General features: G+C 41.3%; 2 protein-coding genes and 1 long non-coding RNA gene across 6 annotated transcripts in view; 1 reads left to right on the plus strand and 2 right to left on the minus strand.

The window, feature by feature from the left end:
* The window catches only part of CDK2AP1 (cyclin dependent kinase 2 associated protein 1), a 24,081-nt gene extending 19,800 nt beyond the window's left edge, over nt 1-4,281 (minus strand). The window contains exons 1-2 of one of the 2 annotated variants that reach the window (XM_067539660.1): nt 3,987-4,281; nt 2,368-2,451 (exon numbers count right to left, since the gene is read on the minus strand). The gene's annotated coding sequence lies outside the window, so the exon portion shown is untranslated. Of the gene's footprint in view, nt 1-1,929; nt 2,197-2,367; nt 2,452-3,986 lie in introns of those variants that run through there. The other variant, XM_067539661.1, reaches the window with a different exon arrangement.
* The window catches only part of LOC137147503 (uncharacterized), a 24,513-nt gene extending 1,273 nt beyond the window's left edge, over nt 1-23,240 (plus strand). Inside the window, exons 2-3 of the long non-coding RNA XR_010918229.1 lie at nt 17,979-18,062; nt 20,589-23,240. This is a non-coding gene — a long non-coding RNA (uncharacterized lncRNA). The remainder of the gene's footprint in view (nt 1-17,978; nt 18,063-20,588) is intronic.
* The window catches only part of SBNO1 (strawberry notch homolog 1), a 51,133-nt gene continuing 37,352 nt past the window's right edge, over nt 10,112-23,892 (minus strand). For all 3 annotated transcript variants that reach the window (XM_067539651.1, XM_067539650.1, XM_067539652.1), the window contains 4 exons: nt 23,001-23,138; nt 22,034-22,110; nt 20,929-21,122; nt 10,112-17,014 (listed from right to left, as the gene is read on the minus strand). In XM_067539651.1, coding sequence (XP_067395752.1) covers nt 16,872-17,014; nt 20,929-21,122; nt 22,034-22,110; nt 23,001-23,138 — 552 coding nt within the window. In that variant the 3' untranslated portion in view covers nt 10,112-16,871. The remainder of the gene's footprint in view (nt 17,015-20,928; nt 21,123-22,033; nt 22,111-23,000; nt 23,139-23,892) is intronic.

Here is a 23,892-nt window from a genome sequence, read left to right on the forward strand (position 1 = left end):
CAACTGAGTGCTTTAATACAAATAAAATTAGTTTATAATTAACTGCTTTTCTGTTTGCAGAGATGGGAGTGAAAAATAGAATTCTGAATCTGAGTGGAAATTTAAGTTTTAAAATTTAAAATGACATTTAGAGACACCCATCTGTGACCCAGAAACTCATTGAAACAATGGATCAGTTTGATTGCAACAGAGTTATCCTCAAATTAATCCACAGGAGCGCAGTGGCATATTCAGTTAAAGTTATTCCAGATTTACGTGAGTGTATCGAATCGGAATCTGGCCAATTGCTCGTCTAGTGGGTTCTGTAACTGGAATTAAGCACCCTGCTGGAACTTTCAGATTCTATGGCATTTCCATTTTAAGTCTGTCACTCTGAGAAGGCTGTAACACTGTTATCATGTCTACTAATATTTTTAATCCATACAGGGCCCACTTCTGTTTCTTTTTAATGGCAACCTCCCATTGCCATAGATGGTGCAGAATTGGGCCTATAGGATCTTTCATTTCATTCGTGCTTTACAAAGGAAAGTAGGTATTATTCCATTTTACAGATGGGGAAACTGAGTCACAGCGGTTCAACAATTTATAAGATCACACAGCAGGCAATACAACCTAAGTTTGAGCTCCCACTCTCCTGTTCTACCCACTAAACACTACATAAGAGCACTGTCTAATAGGAATAATAATGGCTGATGCCTGTTCTGCTGTGAAATAAATTATCTTGATGTTCTGCACTCTCACTTTCAATTCCAAATGCATAACTCAAGTTATGGCAGTGGACCACAGAGTAGTGAGGACTACTGCTTATACAATGGATGGGTACGGCTGTACTCCATTTGCACAGGGCCTGAAAGCCAAAGGCATAGCATATGCTTTTTACCCCATATTTTCAAAGTGGCGCATAAAGCTTGGCTGTGCAATTCTCATCAAAGTCAACAGGAGCCACAAAGCTAAACCTCCTCAGACAACACTTTGCAAATTGATGCCTGACTCTCCCTGAAACTTTGCTTTGCAAATCATTGCCCTCACACTGCTCCCTCAAATGCTTGTAAAACACAATTATTGGCCTAACTCTTTGGGGGCCTGATTCTCCATTGCCCTGACCCTTCTGCAGTCATTTATACTATCGTAAAGTCGGTATAGAATGGGACCTTTCTGAGTTAGTAGTATTCTACAGCCACTCTACATTAGTGCAAACAACAACACGTGGTGCCGAGAACTGGAATCTGGGTGGTTTGCTTGGTTCTCACATCAATAGCTTAAAATATATAATACACCTATAAGAAATGTCTTTAAAATAGAAAAGACCCTCTAAAACCATCTCTCTCTAGAATAAAATAGTATAAGGTGTAGAGAGACCCTTCTACTTTTTTTAGCACTTCCTTTTTTTTTCCTTTCTCCACTGATAGGAAGCTGTCAAGAATGCAGGGCCTGATTCTCCATGACAAAGTGAGCGTATATTGATACCCTGTCAGAACAATAGGATTTTACACCCACTCTGCAACTCCCTAGGCACAGCTGTAAATGACAACACAAGATGCAAGACTACAGAAAATCAGACCCTTAAGTTTTGGCACTTGCAATGCAAGTACACTTTAATTGTCTCGAGTGGCTATATTTTGTTCTGACTTCATTCTGGGCAGCCCCCACTGAAGTTGGCTTGTGTAGAAAGTGACCAAAAGTTGTTCCCATCTGCCTCATGGTCTGTGGTCCATGTAAAATTAGTTAGTGGTCTCAGTTCAATCATTTTTGGCTGCAACAGAAAAAAACATCATCCCAACTGGCATTAATCAGCTACCTTGTTGGCAATTTCATCGAGGCCAGAGAGTGAATTCCCTGAGATACTGCCTTCAGGTCAGGGTCAGGTCATGTTGTGTGCTAGCTTGCATGGCTGGAGCCCACACTCTGCAGATAGAGGACAACACTTACCTTGTTCTGCATCCAGCACCCATTAGGTGCAAAAACCTCTCTCACTGTGACATCCAGCAGAGAGAGAAGCTGGGACTCTTCTGCACCAAATTCATACATTCCTATCACTTGAGCTGAAATGACTCTGTGAACTGGTAGCAGTAGTGGGCTCTTAATCTCTATGTAGGCCAGCTACTAGAAGAGGACATGCCCTACAGAACCAGTATCTTACATGAGTTAGATCTTCTCTCTCTCACTCACAGTCTGAAGGAAGGGGTAACTTAAAATAAATTTGTGTTCTTAATTTTTTTAATTGAGGGAGAAAGGCCATAAGTGGAGCTAGTTTCCACTAGGTCATCTCCTCCTCTCTGTACATGCTGCTTCAGGCCCCCTTACAGCTGTTACAATTTCTAAAGACTACTTCACTTTCTGAAAGACATCAGCTGTGTGAACCCTCACCTGATTCTTCTTCTCCTTCTGTGTATTTTCTTCATGTCCATTATCAGTGTTTCTCAACCCCCTTCCTCCCAGGCCATTGGACACCTTAAGAAAATATACAACATTACTGCCCAGCTCTTTTCAGGCACAGCTCCTCCTGAATTAGCTGAGAGATTCTCCAGAGAAAATACTCCAGGACTGGATCCCACATCCCTCCAGCTTTTGGATAAGGAACACACACAAACTACAGTTAAGTGATGTTAAAAGACTGAAACCCAAAGCAAAGGAGTTAAAAGTTCACCACACTCTCTTGCTGCTAGTGAAGTAATAGGGTGACCAGACGTCCTGATTTTATAGAGACAATCCAAATATTTGGGGCTTTGTCTGATATCGTGCCTATTACTCCCCACCCCCATTCCAATTTTTCACACTTGCTATCTGGTCACCCTAGTAGTAAGTAACTGCTTTCTAGCCTGATTTACACAGGTGCTGAACTTCCTTAGTTCCCATCAACTTCAGTGGGAGTTGTGTGTGTTCACCAGCTGTGAAATTAGACCAGTGACCTCTCTGTCTGTTTATTATCTCTTAAAATAAAGTAAAATAATAATAAATCATGTAGATCCAGCTATATAAATGGAAAGCGATAGCCAAGTGCAAAGTAGCCATGTTTATTATCATATTCGATTAAACCTTACCATTAAATTAGAGAAGGGGTGTGCACAGGAATTTAAATTTGAATACAGAGGGTAGAGGCAGAGGCACCCAGTGGGCGGGACTCTAGCAGCAGGCTGCAGTTGTTGGGGGGCAGGGAGGAGCTCAGCTGGCCACCAGCTGCTCTGCTGCTTCCTCCATCTCCTAGCTGCAGGAACACATGGAGATGGGGGGGGAAGGGGAGGGTATCATGCCCTGCTTCCCCCCCCCCCACACACACACACACGTGCACGCCTCTGAATTATTGGAATTAAAGGCGGAGTGTCAAAATCTTGGCATTTCCTTGCAACTGTGATTTGTGTAAAAATTGCTTGTGCACGTTCATATTAATTGAACTAATTTGGTTAATTTTATCTAAAAAAATTGTGTGTGTTTTAACGTTAACTCTCTGCCTGCTGGGGAAACATACATACCAGCTAGAATTGAGGGGAAGAAATTAGAGCTTTGTTCCTTTTCTGGAAGGAATTTATATTCTAACATTTATGTAAATATCCACAAGTTTTAAAGAACCTAGAAATACTTCTAATCAAATAATAATATAGAGCTATACACCACTACTACTAAATAATTGTATACAATATAATAATTACATAAACAGCCCCTTGTAGATCTCAGCTAGTAAACTAAGCTGTTGAAGTCTCACGTAAATATGTCTTTAGAGACTTTTCAAAGCACGTTGATGACAGCGCCTCCAGATCTTTTATAGTCTATCTTTATAAATGTACAACAACTGCTTCTAAGCCTGCTGAGTAAATACATATTTAGGACCTTCCACAATTGCTGATTATTTGTCCGATAATCTCTAGTGGCTCTTTGGTGGCAACATGATAGCAGATTGTCTTATTCCTTTTATTTGCCTCCAATGTGGAGCTTTGATATTCCACCTCAACCATCATCTTTCTAAAGACTCCAAGCTCTGTTACACTCACCAGGCTTCTGGTCCCCGTACAGCTACTTCTCATTTCCTATTATCATCACTTCTTGCTTCTATCAAACAAGATTTCCCTCCACTTGTTTTTAGTTCAGGCTGCTGAAATCCCACTCTCTGTACCTATATTGCTAGATTTATTCTTCGTCATGCTTCTTGCTGCTGAAAGTGCGGAACATCAGACGTCTGCAGAGCCGTTCCTGGCTATACGCAGAATGGAACCATTTGAGAAGCTAGGCAGTGGGAAACTAGAGGGTTGAAAGCAGAGGAGAATGCATGAGGGGATCTTTCTCTTACAAATTAGGCTACTGGCTTTTTCCTGAGCCTCTTTGCTTCATTTCTTTTCTTAGACCTTGTGTTGTGTGATTTTTTGCTCAGTTCTCTGCACCTGGTAGATTCAGCTGTGCCATCACCCTTTTGATGACAACACTTGGCCCTTCTTATAAAGCACCTGACGATCTCAAAGCATTTACAAACAATAATGAATTAAGTCTCCCAACCCCCACTTCACAGAGTGGTGAACTCAGATAGAGAAATTTACACCACAAAACATAGCAGTAGCTGATGTGGAATGAAGTCCAGGAGTTCTGATTCCCTGCCATGGCCTCTAGACCACATCACGGGTGGATTAAGGGTAACCAAGGCCTAGATACAGCAGTATTTCAGGCCACCGGACAGATTCTCCCTCCAAACTTCCCCAAAACAGACTTTTTCCCAGCCTAGCCCTATCCTCTCACTAGCTCTGGAGAGACTGACTCTCCCTTCCAGCCCTCTAGGGTAGAGTCTTGTTTCTCTCCCACGCCTGAGTCCTTCATTTTCCTGCCAAGTGGAACACTCCTGCCGGGCAGACAGCTGGGTGTTGCCTTCCTGTCTGCAGCTCTGACTCCAGGTTCTTTCCGTTTATTGGGCTCACATCCTCTGGATTCTGCCTTAAAGGTGACCAGTAAAAGAAAACATTGTCCAGGGGCCTCTTTTTGCATCTTTATGAATGGGTAACAAAAGGCTCAGGGTGGGTCAGGATAAACGGGCCTCGCTACTGCTGCTTGTTTAACCTTGGACATATTAGGAATATCAAGTCTGGTCTTTCCTGGTTTGCTGGAGATCTCCTTGGAGGACCAGAGAACTGGAGTGAGAGATTTCTTAGCTCTCAGTCATGCAATTGAGAGTCTGGAATCTTGCACACTGACTGCTTCCCTCCCAGATCTGTCAGGAATCTGAGTGACAGGTGTGAACAAAACTAGCTAAAGAGCCCGACTAAAAATCCTTTCCCCTCTCTCTCACTCACTCAGTTTTGAGGCTCCTGGCGGTGTGATGCCATCACTCTACTGACTCTCCAGGAAAGAAGGCACACAAGCCCTGCATGTCCAGTGCAAAACACACTAGAAAACAAGTTCATCTCTGCTTTGTAATAACGGGATTTTGTCTCTATATACCCCTCCTGAAGACAGGAAGGGGACCAGCACTGTTGGGTCACAGACTCCAGGGAGTGTAAGGAAGTGCTGTGGAAGGGTTGCCAACATTGTATTTAAAAAAGAAGGGACTGTTTTCTTAGCACCCCTGCCTCACCCTCCTCCCAACAGTAACATCACAATTATTAATACTACTACTAAACAGTACTCACATACATTCACCCCGGGGCATTTCTTGCTGCTTTTTGCAGCACTCAGCAACTCCTGATCTTGTTGTACAAAGATGAAAAAATAAGCGACTGTGGGCAACCCTAAGTAAGATGAACCTCCCTGTGGCAGTGCAGTGTCTCTTTCTTTGTTACTACCATTACTCAGGTGGATTACAATCCCCCCACGTTTCTGTGCTTCCCTGGGCAGACTTCTTCCCAGACTAGGGCCCCCCAGCCTAGACAAACTCTCATTCCTCCCAGCCCAACCCCTTCAGCTTCCCTGGATGGAATCTCAGTTGTAGTCTTCCAGGCTGGACTCATTTTTCTCCCAAACCTGAGTCACTGATCTTGATGCCAAATGAGGAAACTCAGCCCAGCAAGCAGCTCTCTGGCACCATTCAGCTGTCAGTCTGTATCAGTGCGTATTGCTCTGTCTCTTACTATGGCATGCAGGCCCTGTCTAGCTGTGGCATGAGATCCCAATGATCCTGTTATTCTATCTCCACTCCCCGGCAGTAGAAAGACTCTGCCAGTCAGCTGCTGCAGACCGCATTCTGAGGGGTGGTGGGTTCTGAGCAGGAGACAAGGGATTTAGGCACTTGCTTACAGCCAGTCCGGCTTCAGGATCTGTTCTACGGCTCATTGCAGGGAGCAAGCCTAAAGCAAAGCACAATGCCCACCATGCTTCCTTTCCTTGAACAGGCTGCTACTACTGCCATTGCTTTAAAACAGCAGCGTCAAACATACAGTCCACTAGCTGGATCCGGCTTCTATGATGTATTTATGTGGTCACATGACCTCACAGAGACAGGAGGATGGGAGAAGAGAAACGAAGGGCAGGAACAGTGGTGGCCTAAAGGGGAACAGATTCTTCCACTGACCAGTAAATAGGATAACGAGGCACTGGGACAAATAATACCCAGCCCTTTAGTCAGTACATCTAGGCAGTACTCTCCCTTTGATCTCTGCCTAAACCTCCTGATGTCTGTGGGCACTCCCTGTGAATTGGGAGGGGTGCAGATAAATCCTGAATTTATCCCCAGGCCAGAGCCTGTTATTCAACACAATTCAGCCCTTTCAAATGTGGACACTCCTGCTCTCTGTGTCGGTGGCCTTCCACTGGACTGGGGCAAAAGTCCCCAAGGAGATGTTTCCTGGTGCTGAACTGAGACCTGCGTAAATAAATCAGCACTGGGAAGGTCCACATGGCTAGATGGCTGCCCAGGCTGGAATAGCTTTCTGTGTGTACAGACCTAGTGGAGCTGATGTACTGATTCAGCTCTTTCAAGTCCAAAATATGCTGGACCTGCTTGTTCTTTTGGGATCACTGAAATAAGTAAATGCTGGACAATAGCCCATGGAGAGTTGATGCAGTAGTTTGAATATCCTGTAAATGCTGCACAATATTTATTATTCCCTTTCCCCTCCCTTGCTTAACTGAAAAAAGAGTAACGGAGGGACCCCCAGGAGTTCTCTGAAACTCTCTGGGGAGGAGGTAAAGGATTTGAGCTAAAAAGCCTCCACCACTCTAGAAATGCAGCAAAATCTGACCTCTATGATTGTTATGACAATAGCACATAGACGCCCCAAACAAACTCCGAGCCCCCTTGTGCTAGGTGCTATATGCACCATGTACTCCTCCTATCAAAATAAAAGACAAAGCCAGGAAGTATTATCCCCATTTTCAGACTTGGGGAGCTGAGGCCCAGAGATGTGCAGTTGAACCCAGCTCTTCAGAGTGCTAGCCACATGCCCCAGCCCCTGGACTTTCCCTTTCTCTCCTCCAACAATCTAGAAAAGTAGATGGTCATAAGGTCTCTCAAAAAGGGCAGGCCAGGTTACCTCAGAAAGAGGTGGAGTTAACAGAATAGTTACTCAGAGAGCACTCACCTCCCCTCCCTATCCAGTGAACGGAAACATGAATGTTAAATCTAAGCCAGTTATGAGAAGCAGACAAGGGATCTGGGTTTCTCCTGAATGCCCCGTCTCCTTGCTGTGTTCTTGGCTGGGTACACAAAGGCCTGGGTAAGATTGCCCCAAACCAGGCTGCACTCAGCCACGTACAGCTGAGCCACATTTTCGCAGAGCTCCCTCCTGACCAGGGTGACCCACACAGCTCTGTGAGATGGAGGGCAGCCCTATTGCGGGCTGAAGGATCCTGAGCCAGGTCATGGTGTTGCCAGCTCTGTCCACAAGACTGCATGGATTTAGGCCTGGTCTACACCAAATCTAGTGAGCTATGTTGCTTACAGCCATGAAAAATTTGGCATCCCAGGATTCCTCCATCAACATAGCTACCTGTGTGAGATGTGGATTAACTACATTGATGGACAAACCCCTTCTGTCAAAATAGGAAGTATCTATATTACAGCAGCACGGCTGCAGCTGCATAGCTATGCTGCTGGAGCATGGACATGCCCTTAGAAGCCATTATGGACAGAAAAAGACAGACCAGCCCTACAGCCACATAACCTGTATAAAATGCAAGGAGAGATGGAGGAGGGCAGGAGCCTGCCATCTCTCTGACCCGTCTCAATGCAACTATGGCAACAAGATTCTAAGTGTCAGGAGTCTCATTAACACTGAATCCAGGGGATCCTGGCAAAGAGCCTAGAAAAGTGCACTGACTGTAAAGCTCAAAGATGGAACCATGTCCTTGATAAGGGACGCTGCCCTAAATGCAGTGAGGAAGGGGAATTTGTGCAAACTCATGGTGACGGCTCAGAGGGTCTCCGTAGGGTCTTATAGCAGCATGGAGGTTGTAGAATTGGGTGGAACTGTTGAGCATGGGCAATTTTAGTATGAAGGTGTCACACACACATTAATTGACAGGGTAAAGCAGACACTACCCAGAGGAAATAAAGGTGGGGGCTTACTTCTAAGCAACTTGGCAACATGCTTGAAGAGGGAGCACCGTGTCTGCGTGAAAACGTTAAGGGAAATGCTGTATGAGGTTGTCAGAGCTGCAGGAAGAGGTCAGGGGTAAAAATAACCTTAGCCACTGCAGCAGGGTTGCCTATCTTCACAGGAGATGGAAGATTTGAAGGTTCCTCTTGTATTCTTGTTTCAAAGGGCACTTGTATTCTTGCTATTAAAGAGAGAATCTGATTAAGATTAGCATCTTTTAACATCCTTATCTCTTCTTACTACTGACATGATCCTTACTGACATTTTCCCTCCGTTTATGCCTTTTGTTTTCTTGCGTTTCACTGAGTTCGACCCAACGAAAACTCACTCTGGCCACCACTGGGATTTTGGTCTCCTACATGCCTATTCAGGTTCTAGGAAGGCTCCAGGGTGGAAGGCACTGTCCCTGCAACTAGCTGGGCTTGTTGGATTAAAGATTCTGATTCCCGAGACCTAGCTGGCTGAGGCAGCTCCATATCCTTTCAAACTCAGGTTCCTCTTCTCTGGCAAAATAATTTCTTGGCAGAGAGAAGAATCAGTAGACTTGTAGGAAGTGTCAGTATTTTGTCTCCCCTCTGCTCTTCCATGCACTCATTCACCTGCTATTGCAGGCTCAGACCTTTCATGTCACTATCGCTCAGTCATATATTTTAAACATACACAATTTTTATTCACCCCAAATAACTGTAGTGAATATCCAACCTAGGAGTAAATTAAATCCCCCTGGGTTCTAGTGTGGACAATTTAAAAGAGGAAGGCAGCAAGTCTGCCTGATCCGACATACATCCTCAGTTTCATGTCCTTTCACACCCACCATAAATTTAGCTGAATCACAATAAATTCTGCGAACGTATACTTATAGCAGTGGTTCCAGGAAAGAAATATAATCTAGTTCTGGATTTCAAAGAGCTGCTGGGGGTAGAGGTGCCAATCTGACATCTTTGCTTATTCATCCCAATTCCTTTCAGAATTCCACCCCTACTCCCAGGCAAAAGAAAAAAAATTATTGGTCAATAAAAATGAAGAATGCAGCTCTAACGCTTGGGCATCTTCATTAGTCACAATGAATTACTGATATCAGAGAAGCATTAGAATCTGAGTGCACGATTTTGAGGAGACAGTCAAACAAAAAAAAGAATGACAAAATTTAAAGCAACTCTTCCAAATAGGACCAGAGAAAAGACTGGGTGGGTGGGTGGGTGTGTGTGTGTGTGTGTACGCCTTCTGCAAGGCACCAAAAGAAGATATGTTTCTGAGCTCTAATACACTGTCCAGTCAGCCCTGTTTTTTCCCCTTTGGTTAAGAAATCATACAACTAATTTTTAAGCAGGTTGGGTAATTCCCCCCAAACTAGTCTCAAAGCCATTCTTATTAATTTGTTTAAATGTCTGAGTTTCCTCTTAGAGGTGCTAAAAGTGTCAGGTATTTCAGTTTACTAAATGAAATGAATGGGAAATAATTTTTCCATTATAGTAAAATAATCTAAGCTTCTCAGAGCACCTAGAGGGTAGGCAATAATGAACATCTTCAGTATTGACTGAAGGCAACTCATAGAAGTAATGACTGGGTGTCTAAGTGTTACAGGAGAGAATCAAGAAAAATAAAGTAGTAGCCAGTTTAATTTATTTAACAATTTTTACAAAAAGAAAACTAAATACAGAATTCATAACGTTCCACAGTTTGTCATTTTTACTTGAGTATAAATCCTGCTAAACGCAGCCATTAAGATTTTATTGCATGACACCCCAAATCTTCTGCCACCTTGAATCAAAACTGCTGGAGCATATGTATAACTTTCTATCATTGCAACTAACAGGGGAAAGGCAGGGAGATGCAGTATTGCACCAGAATAGGGTGAAGTCTTTAATGCTGTCAGAAATTCCAAATTAGGGTTATCATGTAGTTTTCAGACTATAGTGAGAGAACATTAATTGTGAAGTTCTACCTATACAAGCTGCATCCTTTGCTCAGAGGTAGTCTCATGGCAAAAGTTATTGCAGCGGTAAAATATATCCCCTCCACAGGATTGATGGTAGTTGGTAAGAACACTCACTTTAAATAAAATCTAGTAGTTTGTGGGATTCTATGTACATTATTAATGGGTCTGATAATGTTAATAAAATAGCATGTTCATCATAGGCCCATCGCAGTACTGCTATATGTAAAGTTATCTTCTCCAACTGAGAATGTGGAGATTATGATTTTAAAAAAAATCTAAACTAACCAAACATCAGTAGTAAAACTTCTTTATCCTTTCCAGTGCAATTGTCAAATACAGTAAGAGACTGGTCCCAGACAGGTAACTCAGCCCATTGAAGTTTGCTCAAAACTGAAACTGGACATTCAGAATCCCAGATCAGGAGTGGATTTGGTTATTACAAAATAAAATTTAAAGCAAACTGATATGAGGATTTAAATGAGTCTTAAATCCTCTACCAATTAAACTTAAATAAATTCATGTTTCTAGATTTTGTCAGGAATGATAGCCTGGCTGTAAATGCTGCTACCACTGCTATTTTATCCCCCCCTAGGAAAGGGTCTCTCTTTTGAAAAATGACTCCACTGATTTTTAAGTGTTTATTACACAATACTATAAAAAGCTGCTGCATTAATAGACCTGGATGACATGGTAGTTCCTGAACAGGTTGTAATAACTTGGGCTTGCACAGGACCAATCCATACTCTGGAAACATTCTCCAGCCTAGGGAGGTTGTGGACTGTAGTATGATTGGAGGATCACAGTCTATATCACAATTTTGGGTTATACAGGTCAAACTAGATTATAATGGTTGCATCTGGCCTTAAAAATCCACAAGACCACAATAATACAAGATGAAATGATGTTTTAATAGGATCTGTTGCTACTGGTTGTAGCCACATGCTACAAGACAGCAGCATTTGAAGCACTTCTTTCCTTTCTTTAAGTAGAAAAGCAGTTACCATTCAATTTCAACGTGTCTCAATTAGCAAGTTATGCTATCAACTACACTCTGGATTTACTTTTACTTTTGGCACAAGAAATGCCCCCTGGTTTACCTCTAGATGCATTCACATCTATAGTTGCTTTGCTTTGTTACTCCTGCCAATTTTGTCAGTCTGTGGCATGAGATGGTTCCAAGGAGTCCAAGTAGCTGGCACTTTATTGGAGAAATGGTTTAAATATTTCCTGAGGCTCATAGTTCCTTAATGAAGCCTGCACCAGTAATAGAATTAGCACAGAGATTAATTTTGTCTCAGTGTGCAGTTAGATTCTTCCTTTGATGATATTCCAGTCTGTGACATGTACAGCACAGTAACAAGTGTGTTAAAATAGTCCTTCCCAAGGGAAGAGCTGACAGGCAACAGTGCTTTCAGGTTTAGATAGCCTCTAGTTTTTAAATAGGTGAGTAAGGGATAAAACTAAAAATTATCTGGATCTCATCCATTTCTTTTCCAATCCCATGCCACCTTGGAATTACTTATGTAAATTAGCTTCCCCTACCATCAATAATAACGGGGTTGTAAAATGACACCATAATTTAAGTAACTTCTACAGGAATATGGGTGGTCTCCCTGTGTTGACAGTTTAAGGTTTCTCCATGAGTTCTGACCTAGATTTAAATGTGGACCATTTGCATTTGCTACACCTCTGCAGACACTCCTTTTCTGATTACATCTCAGTCTGCACTTTCTTTTCATGAATTGATGCATTAAAATAAAGCTTAAGGCTCTCCCTGGGAGGGCACTATAGCAGCATCTTCTCCCTTCAACTTACTCACCTTTGTAGAGCTATATCCATGTTAAGTATCGATCACCATACCTTTGTGCTTTAGGACTGAGGACAGTGCTGTTGCTACAACTCTAGTTGTAGATCTTGTGCTTGCAATCATGCCCTGGTTGTAGGAGTTCATAATGCACTAGTTTGAGATATTCTCCTTCCACTCTACACTAAGATGAGTTCACGTAGAATGTAAGCTAGAGCATCCAGTATGCACTAAAAAGGCTAAAGACTGAATATCAAAGAGTATGAGCATAAACTGAATCAAAATTCAAAAACTGTTCCTTCCCTCTAATATAGACAATAAAAAGTGAATGGTAGTAATCACCTAAGGACATCATCAGGAATCAGTTTCTTTCAAGACAATGCATTTCACACTAAAAAAAATGGAATTAAAAATACAGAATACACTTTGAAAAAATTATGGAAGATAGACAATTGATCGTCGTGAAAATATGACTGCAAAATAGAATTATCTAGTATATGCAGATACCCTTGGATAATTTTGTATATACTATATATAGTTTAACGTACACACAAATGCCCTGTGTGGCAAGTCAAGAAAATAAAAAGAAAAGTCTTGGAACATATGAAAGGGAAAGACAAAAAATAAGATCACTAGAGTCCAGATTTACAGGAGATATTTACATTAATGAACTCAACTACCTTTAACATCTCTATATACAAATGTTCTATCTATATATGTACATAACGTATTATGGGATTTAAGCAAAATTTATCGCAATAGCCAAAGCAAAATTCTAACAATTTCCAAAAATATTTACAGGTGCAGAATTTTCTTCATTTATAAAAAGCAACTCAAGATACTGACTAGAGAACTGGCATCTTTAGAGGAATTCAACTCCGTCTTTTCTAAAGTTGTGTATGTTGCTACTAGAGAATCATATGCTGATAGCAAAAATTTGTAGACTTACTGGACAAAACAGTTTCAGCAAGTGTTATGGATACATCTGTAGTGTATTTGAGCATACTAGTAGATGCACAACTGAAATAAGTGAATAAGTCAAAATCCACTGACCCCAGACAGGTAAAATTGTCTGATCCCTTCTCTTAACTCCAGGTCAAGACAGTTCAAATACTTCTATGTTGTACGCCCCTACGCAGTCATTTTATATAGCATGTCTCTGGAACACATGCATTATGGGAATGATGGGTGACAGTTGAAACTGAACAGTTAATCTTATCAATGACATCGATATCCAGCGTTAGTAACAAAATAACTATTTGTCTAAATGGAACAATGAGCCATAAGTGAAAAATAGGGGTCAACTGATAAACAGAGCTTTGCCTTCCTTTTAGCTAACATGATGTGATCTGGGTCTTATCGCTCCCTCCCCTTCCTGATGCCTGAATTTACTAGAGGTACTGTGACGGGATAGTCACCCTACCTTTGTAGTTAGTTGCATTAGGTCTTCCCTTCTCCTTTCTTGATGACTGATCTACTTCCCATGCCATTCTACTTTTACCTACACTCCTAGGCCACTCCTCCCATGAGCTTCTAGCATTAGGGGTTAGCACTTCCAGCATCTAATGGTAAAAACAATACAAATTAATCACTGCACAAATAGCATTAATACTACTTACATGCAAAGTGAGTAGCACTAAGGCTACTCTGATGTCCCAGAGCATATAAAACAAATCAAGACTACTGAAGCAGGGAGCAATCCTGCAGGCAGAAGACAAAAACCTTTGTTAAAACAGAAGTTCATAACACCCTATTGTGATCCAGTTCCAGAGGAAGTAAGTCTGGATTCACTGGCAGGTTGCATCAGGAAATCAATGGCATGAGGCTAGAGAAGTATCTGGGTCACAAAAACAATGATACGGCAGTAGGGAAACAGCTCATGTGCATCTGCAACTTAAGGAGGGGAGTGTGAGGGGGATAGTTTTTTGGCAGGGGAAATTATGCATAGAGTTACTGGTTTGATTGTTTCAACCCATTAAAATATTTCTATCCTGAAACAATTAGAGCTGGTTGGAAAATGGAAAATTATGCAATTTTCCATCAGAATTGCGTTTTTGGTGAAGTTTCTCGACCAGGTTCTGCACTTGCACTGCAGATAGAGCATTCGGGTTTACAACCTGGGAACACATGGAACTTGTTTTGCTCAGCACAATAATTTTAGAGTTGAGAGCAAGCTGCTCTCCTCAGAACAAATGAAATGAAGTATATTTGAAAATGTTTTTAGCTACAAATTACCATTTCTTGAGTCTACTACTGGTCAGAACCACCTTATTGAAAAATAAGGTCTAACACAAGGTTCTCATCTCAGACAGTAGAATTCTCTAGCCTGATATAACGAAGATTAAAATTGATGCTTAACATTCAATTGTGTACACATATTGAATTTTTTCTGTTGATTGCAAACCAGCTGTTCCCAGCCTTCTGTAATGGTAGTTTACAAGTGACCTGCCAATATAATTTATAAGACTCCATTGCCTTTATGAGGATGTTGAATGCACCCATTAACAAGGCAATGATGAGCATGCAACTCACACCACTCTTGCTACCTTTATGGTCCACAATGTCCAGCCTGCCTGGATCACCAGCTGATGACACTGCAGCAGTCAAATAACTCCTTGACCCCACTAGGACAGAGTACAAGGGTGAGTTCAGGTCAGTGCTGTTTTGCAATTTCACAGTTACAAACAGAACTCCATCCACTAGTACCTGGGTTAGAAATACTTCTATTAGTATAACTGCTACCAGTATTAGCCTCAGACACAACAATTGTAGTTACAAATCTTTATTTCAAAATGCATTTCAGTTTGTTCATGTGCAGATTCTCAAATGGCTGGCGGAGTAAAACGTGGAACTTCCTGCACATAAGATTTCCCCCAGATTCATGAGTTCTTCCTATATTAGTGCTGCATGTGCTAGCACTAGAGCACTAACAGGACTTCACATTGATCACTTTATTTAGCTTAACTGAGTTAAGCCTAAAGTTATTAGATCAATTTCTGATCTCAGTTCCATCACTGAGACATCAGAATCTGGCCCACTGAGTAAGTGTTTAAGGAAATGAGGCAGGCACTACAATGGATCACAGTACTAAGTCTCCATCAGGTCAACCATTTACCCTTATCTTTACTGTACTTACAGCACAATCTTTACTTGTAAAATATATATTGGAGTTCAGTATAAAATTTATCCTTTGTCTCAACTAATAACTAGTTGAACTGAAAGACTGATATAAATATAAGACAGAAGACTAGCTAAAGTAGGTTGGACCATTCAAGTTTTGTTGAATTCCAAACTGCAGACCTGTTAGTTTTTTGGAATACAGCAACTGCCTAAACAAGACTCCAGTTTTGTTAGTACAATAACTTTTTATTTGACATCTACAAGATTTTGGTATCTTGCAGTTTTTTGGACAGGTTTATACAATCTCAATTTTTCCAATAGTGCAACCTGTGCAAGCAAGAAATGACAAACATTGTCCTTCACTTTCTTATAAACATCTACTATTATAGGCAAAACAAAACTTACCCATATTATAGATAAGTGACTATTCACATTTGTACATTACAATTTCTTTTAAACGGTTCCAGATAAACTCTACAATGTCTTACAACATATTAAACAGTATTCAAGTTACTGGGTAACAGAAACAGCACATATAGCGGAACCCTCCAGAGTTTCCCATTGTCTAATTTACAGCTCAAGTAAGGTTTCATCTTACAAGTGACAAATTAAATTACATTAATGAAGTAAAAAATATAAGATTGTATGTGAGATGGAAGTGAATTTGCACTTAGTTTCCATAGTCACCTCAGATTAAGGAAATATTTTAATTTTAAAGGAAAGGCTTTTAGCCATCTTTGCATCACACATTAGGAATACCATTAATACATTAAAATGAAGTAACTTTTTAATTTAAGATGCTTCTCACAAAAAGAACATGTTGCAGACTCAAATAGATAACCTCCAGGAAAGAACCAGAAAAAATGCAATACCTGGGTATAAACACTATAAAAATGCAATAACCAATGCTGTACAACTACGATTTTCTCTCTCTGAATTCTTGACTGAGGTGTTTATCCTGTTCATGCCTGTTTCCAAAGACATGCACTGTCAAACAGAAACTGGGAAGGAACCTGAATGAATGCATGATGTGCAATCTCTAGTATTCATGCTTATATAAACTTACAGGTTGAAGAGGAAAAACCCAATATATATTTTCTATATATACTCAATACATGCATTCGAGGTTATTTCCCACTGCAGTGGCATTGATGTACTGCGTTAAACCCTGAGCACTGTATGACAAGATAAAAATAAAGCCTGTTTGGGAATTTTCAAGCATTTTCAAACAAATTGTGGTTTGTGGCTTAAAAGGCCAAAAGTAAAAGCAAACAGGAAGCTCTAGAGAGAGCATAGACAGATGCACCACCATAAGCAACTGCTGGCTTTCAGTTCTATCACTCTTTACGTACCTCTTTATTCCCAAAGTACTTCTGAGAGCACACAACTGAACTGAAAAAGTTCTATTTCTTTGGAATCTGTCCCTGATTTTTATGCAAGTGATATGCTTTTACAGCCTTTTTTCAAACACCAAAGTCAACACCTGTAGTCTGTCCTCTTATGCATTGTTGAAGTTGGTAATGCTCTGCGGGTGATGCTGCTGCCATATCTGCTGCTGTTGCACTGCAAGCTGTTGAGACTGGTCTGACGTTGACAGGAGGTTTACAAGGGGTGATACACAATTTGCAGGAATGAGCAAACCTGTAATAAGCAACAAGTCAGTTGTACTTAAGCATACAAACATTGTATAGATTTTAAGACCTGAAGCCAATGGTTCCAAGTTCCTTAACTGTCAGCAGTAGCTTTCACATAAAAAGATTTCGTTTTCAGTGTGAAGGCTTTAAGAACTTATCGAGCGCTGCAACAGGCTCTGTTTCCAACTAAAAGTAGTACATTCAAAAGTCATTGGATCCTTCCGTCACAGACTAGCCGAGAAAAAAATGCAAGTTGTCTTTAGGGAAGAAGGGCTTCAATTATTCTTGCTGTACCGTCAACTAAATGAGGCAACAATCGACTGTTTAGTCACTCTCTTGGTTGGATAGAAGATGTCACAAAAGCAGAGTTCAGGGATGAAGAGAAAAAAATCCAGTTTAAATCCCTTTTAAATGTCACTAAACTCAGTGGAGTTAAGCCGGCAAGGCCTACATTCTCCACCTATTAGGAACATGTGGGTAAGACATCCATGAGAGAGAGACTTTTGCCTCCATACACGCCCACTGAAGGCAGGTTCACACAGGTTTTTAGTAGCATGAAGAATTATATAGGGATCTTAAATATGGGAATGGCTCCAACCCATGAATCATTCCAAATTAGTGGACAGTTGTGACTTCAACAGCCCACAAACACTGCAGAAGTGAGTATTTTAGTGGTTGAATTAAGGGTTTGCTACCCCCTTCAATACTGAAGTTGAGTGACTCTGGTTTTAAAGATAGTTGGGTGGAAAATATGTGGAGTCTGACCTACTGGGTGACAGAAAGAACAGCAGGTGCCTTAGGGCACAGGTGCTTTTGCTGGGAAATAGTCATTAGGTGATAAACAGGAGAGGGAAGGTGCAACACTTTGCTCCAGTAATGCAGGGGTATAATAACCCTTACTTTTTACCTTGAGCCTGCTGTTTAGCCTGACGTGACTCACCCCCACTAAAAAATTCTCTTCTACTTTTCAGCTCTAGCTAGTGGAAGTTTTCAGCAGAAGGCTGGTTCTGAATAGTTTCTCCCCTTTAACCTCATGCAAACAGCTCCTACTATAAGTGAGTATTTTGAGTTCTGTATTAAGTCACAAAGACCTATTCTCTAACTGTACCTGTATACCTCCTGCATACCCAGAAACTCAAGATAAAAAATGGTTGCCTACTTTTTGTAACTGTTGTTCTTCAAGATGTGTTGCTCATGTCCATTCTAAGTAGGTGTACATGCATTGCAAGCAGAGTCATCAGAAGGTTTTTCCCATAGCAGTACCCGTTGGGTCAGCTTAGGCACCCCTCCGGAGTTGTGCATCTACAGCACTGTATAAAGGGCCCTGCCAACCCACCACCTCTTCGGTTCCTCTAGCCAGCTGGCTCCAACAGAGGGGAAGGCAGGGAGGTCTTGGAATGCACATGAACAACACATTTCCAAGAACAACAGTTACGAAAGGTAGGTAACCATTTTTGGTTCGAGTGTTTGCTCGTGTCAATTGCAAGTAAGGTGACTCCCAACCTGCCACCGGGAGGAGGGGTCGGAGCTCACGGAATCGCTGATTGAAGCACTGCTCTGCCAAATGCTGCATCGTCCCTAGCTTGTTGGATGATGGCATAATGCGAGGTGGATGCGTGGATTGATGGCCATGTTGCAGCCCTGAAGATCTCTTGTGTAGGGATATGCACCAGGAACGCTGCTGAGGCCTGCCTCCTGTACATTGTCAGTGCTGGGGCTGGCACTTTTGCCAGGTCATAGAAGGTCCTAATGCAGGATGTGATCCAGGATGAAATCCTCTGGGATGACACCAGGAGACCTCATCCTGTCTGCTACTGCGACAAAGAGTTGATTTGATTTGTCCTGTTGACATAGAACACCAGTGCCCGCCTGACATCTAAGGAATGAAGGCTTCGTTCCCTGCTATTGGCATGTGGTTTAGGGAAGAATAACAACGGGAGGAAGATGTCCTGGCTTGTGTTAATTTGGGATACCAGGGAGGAAGGCTGGATGAGGAAACAACTGGACCTTGTCCTTATGGAACACCATGTATGGGGGGTTTGGATATCAGGGACTTGAGCTCAAGACACCCTCCTGGTTGACGTTATTGCAACCAGGAATGTCACCTTCCACGAGAGGTAAAAGGAGCAAGCATGTTGCTAAGAGCTCGAAGGGGGGCCTGACCAGCCTGGAGAGCACCAAATTGAGGTCCCAGGTTGGTATTGGACAGCAAACTTGGGGGTAAAGTTTGTCCAGGCACTTGAGAAAATGGGTTACCACTGGATTAGCAAAGACTGATTGACCATCCACCCCGGGATGGAATGCAGAGATTGCTGCTTGGTGCATTTTAGGGATGACACCTCCAAACTTAGTTGTTTCAAGTGCAGCAGATAGTCCAAGATGGAGGGTATTGATGCTTCCACCAGAGAGTTGCCCTTCTGCATTGTCCAAATCGAGAATCTCTTGGCTAAATATGTAGCCCTGACAGATGGTTTCTTGCTGCCGAGGAGGACCTCTCTAACTAGTTCCGAGCATGTTGACTCTATGGGGTTTAGTCATGAAGCTTCCATGCTGTGAGGTGGAGGGATTCTAGGTTGAGATGCTGGAGGCGGCTGCGGTCCTGGATGATTAGGTGCAACACCAATGGAAGGGTGATTGAGATGGTCACCGACACTTCCAGCAGCATTGTGTACCAGAGCTGATGAGGCCAAGCTCGAGCGATCAGAATGATGGATGCTCTTTCCCTCTTGAGCTTGAGCCAGAACTTGTGGACGAGCAGGAAGTGCCCATGGCCAGAGGAATGCATCCGCTATTGATTCCGGGCTGTGATCAAGGAATGAGCAGAACTGCTGACATTTCCTGTTGAGCCTTGTCTCAACGTGGGCCTTGGAGCCGCCCTTGACCAGCCAGTCATCTAGGTATGGGAACACCTGAACCTGGTGTCACCTCAGAAAGGCGGCGATGACTGACATGCACTTGGTGAAGACTCAGGGGGCTGCTGACAACCCAAAGGGGGGGACTGTAAATTGATAATGAATGTGGTTTACCACAAATCTGAGGAACCTTCTGTGGGACGGGATTATTGCTATATAATAGTAAGCATCCTTTAAGTCAAGGGTGCTGTACCAGTCCCCCAGATCCAGGGAGCGAATGATGGTGGCCAATGATACCATGCGAAATTTCAGCTTCAGGAAACTGTTGAGGTTTTGCAAGACAAGGATGGGCTTGAGGCCTTCCTTGGCCTTTGAGATTAGGAAATAACAGAAAATAACTGCTGGCTCCCTAAAGGATGGCGGTGCACTATGCACTGACTGGCCTGCCGGGTTGGACACGTAGAGTTGCCTCCTCTCCTTAGTCCTCAGGCAGAAGCCTTTGCAAATCCTGCACTGGTCTGTCTGATGGGATTTGCCCAGGCATTTCAGACAGCACTCATGGGGGTTACCCTTAGGCATAGCCTTATGGTAGGACCCACACAGCTTAAACCCTTGGGACCGAGGTATGCCCTGACTCCCTGGGGAGGGGGAGAAGTGGGGGGGAAGGATCCCCCAACTGAAACTTAACTAACTAACAACTGATTACCACACTGATCTAACTATTTACAGGTATCTACTATGAAGACACTAGAGGAACGCTTGCCGAAGCAAGAGAGAAGAGTAGCTCCAGCGACCATCACAGGCGGTAAGAAGGAACTGAAGAGGCAGCAGGTCGGCAGTGCCCTTTATAAAGCACTATAGTGGCACAACTCGAGGGGGCACCCAAAAGCCTACCCGAAGGGTACCACTGGGGGAAAAGCCTTCCGACAACTATGCATGCAGTGCATGCATACCTACTTGGAATCAACATGAGCAAGCACTCGAACTCTGCAGTCTGCACTCCCTGAGTCAGTCTGATTGTTACGTGGTCCAGCAGCGATAAGTTAAAATAATGGACAAACTTACTTACCTACAATCCTCTGTCCATCCTCTGCTCTGAGCCGAACTATTTGCATTTTCACATTTGTACCACTCACTGAAGCTAGAACTCCTTCCACTTTAGTCCAGACACTTAGTACTGAACCACACAAGACAAAGTAAGTTCGACAGCGGAGGCCCACTTCACAAACTAATCCGAGACTTGCTTTCTTACAATTGCCTCTCCTAGAGGAGGAAGAGAGTTTAATCCATTAAAAAAAGTTTATTTGAATTTTAAAATATTCCCCCTGCCCCTTTTTTAGTTAAAAATCTTTACTTGTGTAAGTAAACACTAAAGAATGAGAAAGTGAAGATGATCAAGCTAGACAGTGAGATGGTGACATGGATAAAGCTACTTCACAAAATGCCTTTAAAGTCTCGAAAGACTATTAGTACATCAAAGGCTAGATTCTCAGCTGGCGTAAACTGACAAAGCTGCATTAAAGTCCATAGAGCTACACCAGCTGAAGCTTTGACCAATAACGTCCATTAGAAATAGCATGAGAGTAAGCAATCAATACACAAATTCAAATGTGCGGGTACTAATGCACTGACATTCTTCATTAGTGGTTAGCACTGAGAAGTCAAGGCACCAGATGTTGAGGGTTTAACAGCATACAGGCTAGGAGAATCAGCATTAAAACGAATGTTCTTTAGTTCAACCATTTAAACTCTGAATCTAGATACAGTTACTGAGTTTATATTTTTTCAAGTCAGTTATAGCCAATATATCTGAACAGATCAGTATGGTCAAATAAATGTGTTTACCAACGCATGAGATACTTTTAGTCCCTCTGAGTTATTACAAAAGTTCTTCATTATGCCCTACAACTAAAAAGTGAAGTCTGAAAACAAGTTAATGGTTTCATCTCTCTGTTGTAAAGTAAGAGTTTGCAGATTACTACTTGGACTGTTGACTTTGAGACTCCTTCAGAAATTATGTGAAGTGACCAATATTAACTCTTGGAATTTTTATGGAGATGTGGATGAAAAGTTGATAAATTAAACAAGCAGACTCCTGGTCCAACTGATAAAGTAACAGATTTAGTCAAATACCTGGGTAGAAAACATGTTTATATATGCATACAAATACTAACCAATAAGCATGGGTACAGGTATCTGCCGATGAATTGTACTGCTCTAGCCAATGTGGTAGAGCATCTTCAGAAGGTACCTGAAAAGCCATTTAAAAGTAGTATTAAAATATAAAACGTGGCTTCTGAAAACTACAGAACAGCACACAGTATTTTGCTTGTAGCAATGGGGCAACAAGTAACACTGTTACTCTTTTTTTTTTTTTTTTTTGGAATAGGAAATATGAACAATCCAAGTTATAATGCTCTGCAAGCATTTTGGTACATCCATGCTAAAAACGGAAATTCTGTTAAGGATGTAAAGAAAGTTTTAAGTATGGTAGAATCGCACTGACTGAGATGTATGTAGATCACAGAACCTCATTTGTAACGTGAAAAACTCAAAGAATCATATTAGAGTGCACTTTGTTCACTTATTCTTACAAGCGTAGTGTAAATTCTTAAAACTTCACAGTCAACTTGCCTATGACAACATTTGCTACAAAAGCAATTGTGTTGCTGTGATACGGTCTTGAGGGACAAATGAAAGGATTAATTTCAGTACTTTAGCAACAGTAGCAACTGAAGAGTCAGAATTATGAATGGTTAGAGTATATTGAACATAGTGTTCAAACATGTTGGGGATAAAGCATCTTCTGTAAGTTTAATTGCAGTTGAATCTTTCTACTTAGTTGATGTTTGGAAAGCTACTTCTAGGTTATGAAAAGTCAATGGAATGATTAATCTTTTGGTAAATTTTTGCATAACAACAAAACACTATTTGTTTAGGCAGGTTTGCAAAGCTCTGGAGATTTCTTTGGGAAAAAATAACTATAGGTTTGTACTGGATGAAGTTTAATGCATAAACATTAGCTAAGTGTTTCTATAACTTGCCACCACATTGTGTATGGACAGACATAGGTATTGAAAAATCCTGTATTTTCTTTTACCACAAAGACATTTCTTTAGTTGTGTTGATTTAAAAGATTACCTTCTTATATTTCTTTTTCAGGTCTGCATATGTTTCCAATTTGAGTTGTTTCCCAGTGTTTGGTCTGTATACTAAGAAAAGCTTCTTTTTGGAATTAACTTCTTTTACCAAGATGGCAGTTTTCTTATTATTTCTTATCTGGAAAAATGATTATTTTATAAGTTTAAAAATGGACAGTGTATTTCCTAAATAATTATGCATACAATAAATGTGGACAGAAGTAGATCTGTTGAATGGCTATCCAGGTTCTAATTATATTGAATCATTTCACCAATTACTTTTAAAACTATCTACATGTATTACCATTTTTTCTATACAAATATTGGCCCAGAAAGAGAGTAAAGTGTTAAGCAATATGGCATAACAGGATATGTATTATGGTCTTGTAATGACATGCTTTAATTGTGGTTTGGCACAGGTGAAAGGTAGGGACACTGACTTCCAAGACATGTCATTATCACCATAATCCACAGCCTGGTGTCTGAGATTAATACACTGTTTTCCTTGCATGTAGCATGAGCACACACATTTCAAGATGAACACCATTTAAAGATAAGTGTATGGTTACATTTGATACCTGTTCTGGCTGTCTTAAAAGTCATCAGTGCTTTATCATTAAAAAAAGTTACATACACCAGAGTCATTCTTAAAATGAATTTCCTCATTTATAAAAATTTGAAAGCATTTTGCTAAACTGAATAAAAATAACTCATTGTATAGGATTGTAAATACTTAAATTGATATTTTTAAAGTTCTGAATATATTCACTGTACACATTTAATATGAAATAAATTAAGTTATTGGAGTTTATTATTATTGGACAGACTTAAAATTGTTCTGTTCTATTACAAAATGAATCTGAGAAATTTGCAAAGAACATTTTAATAAAAGA

The sequence above is a fragment of the Emydura macquarii genome, unplaced genomic scaffold, assembly GCF_026122565.2.
Source record: "Emydura macquarii macquarii isolate MOO-44397 ecotype Brisbane River unplaced genomic scaffold, CSIRO-AGI_Emac_v2 contig_554, whole genome shotgun sequence".
In the NCBI taxonomy this organism is placed as follows: Eukaryota; Metazoa; Chordata; order Testudines; family Chelidae; genus Emydura; species Emydura macquarii.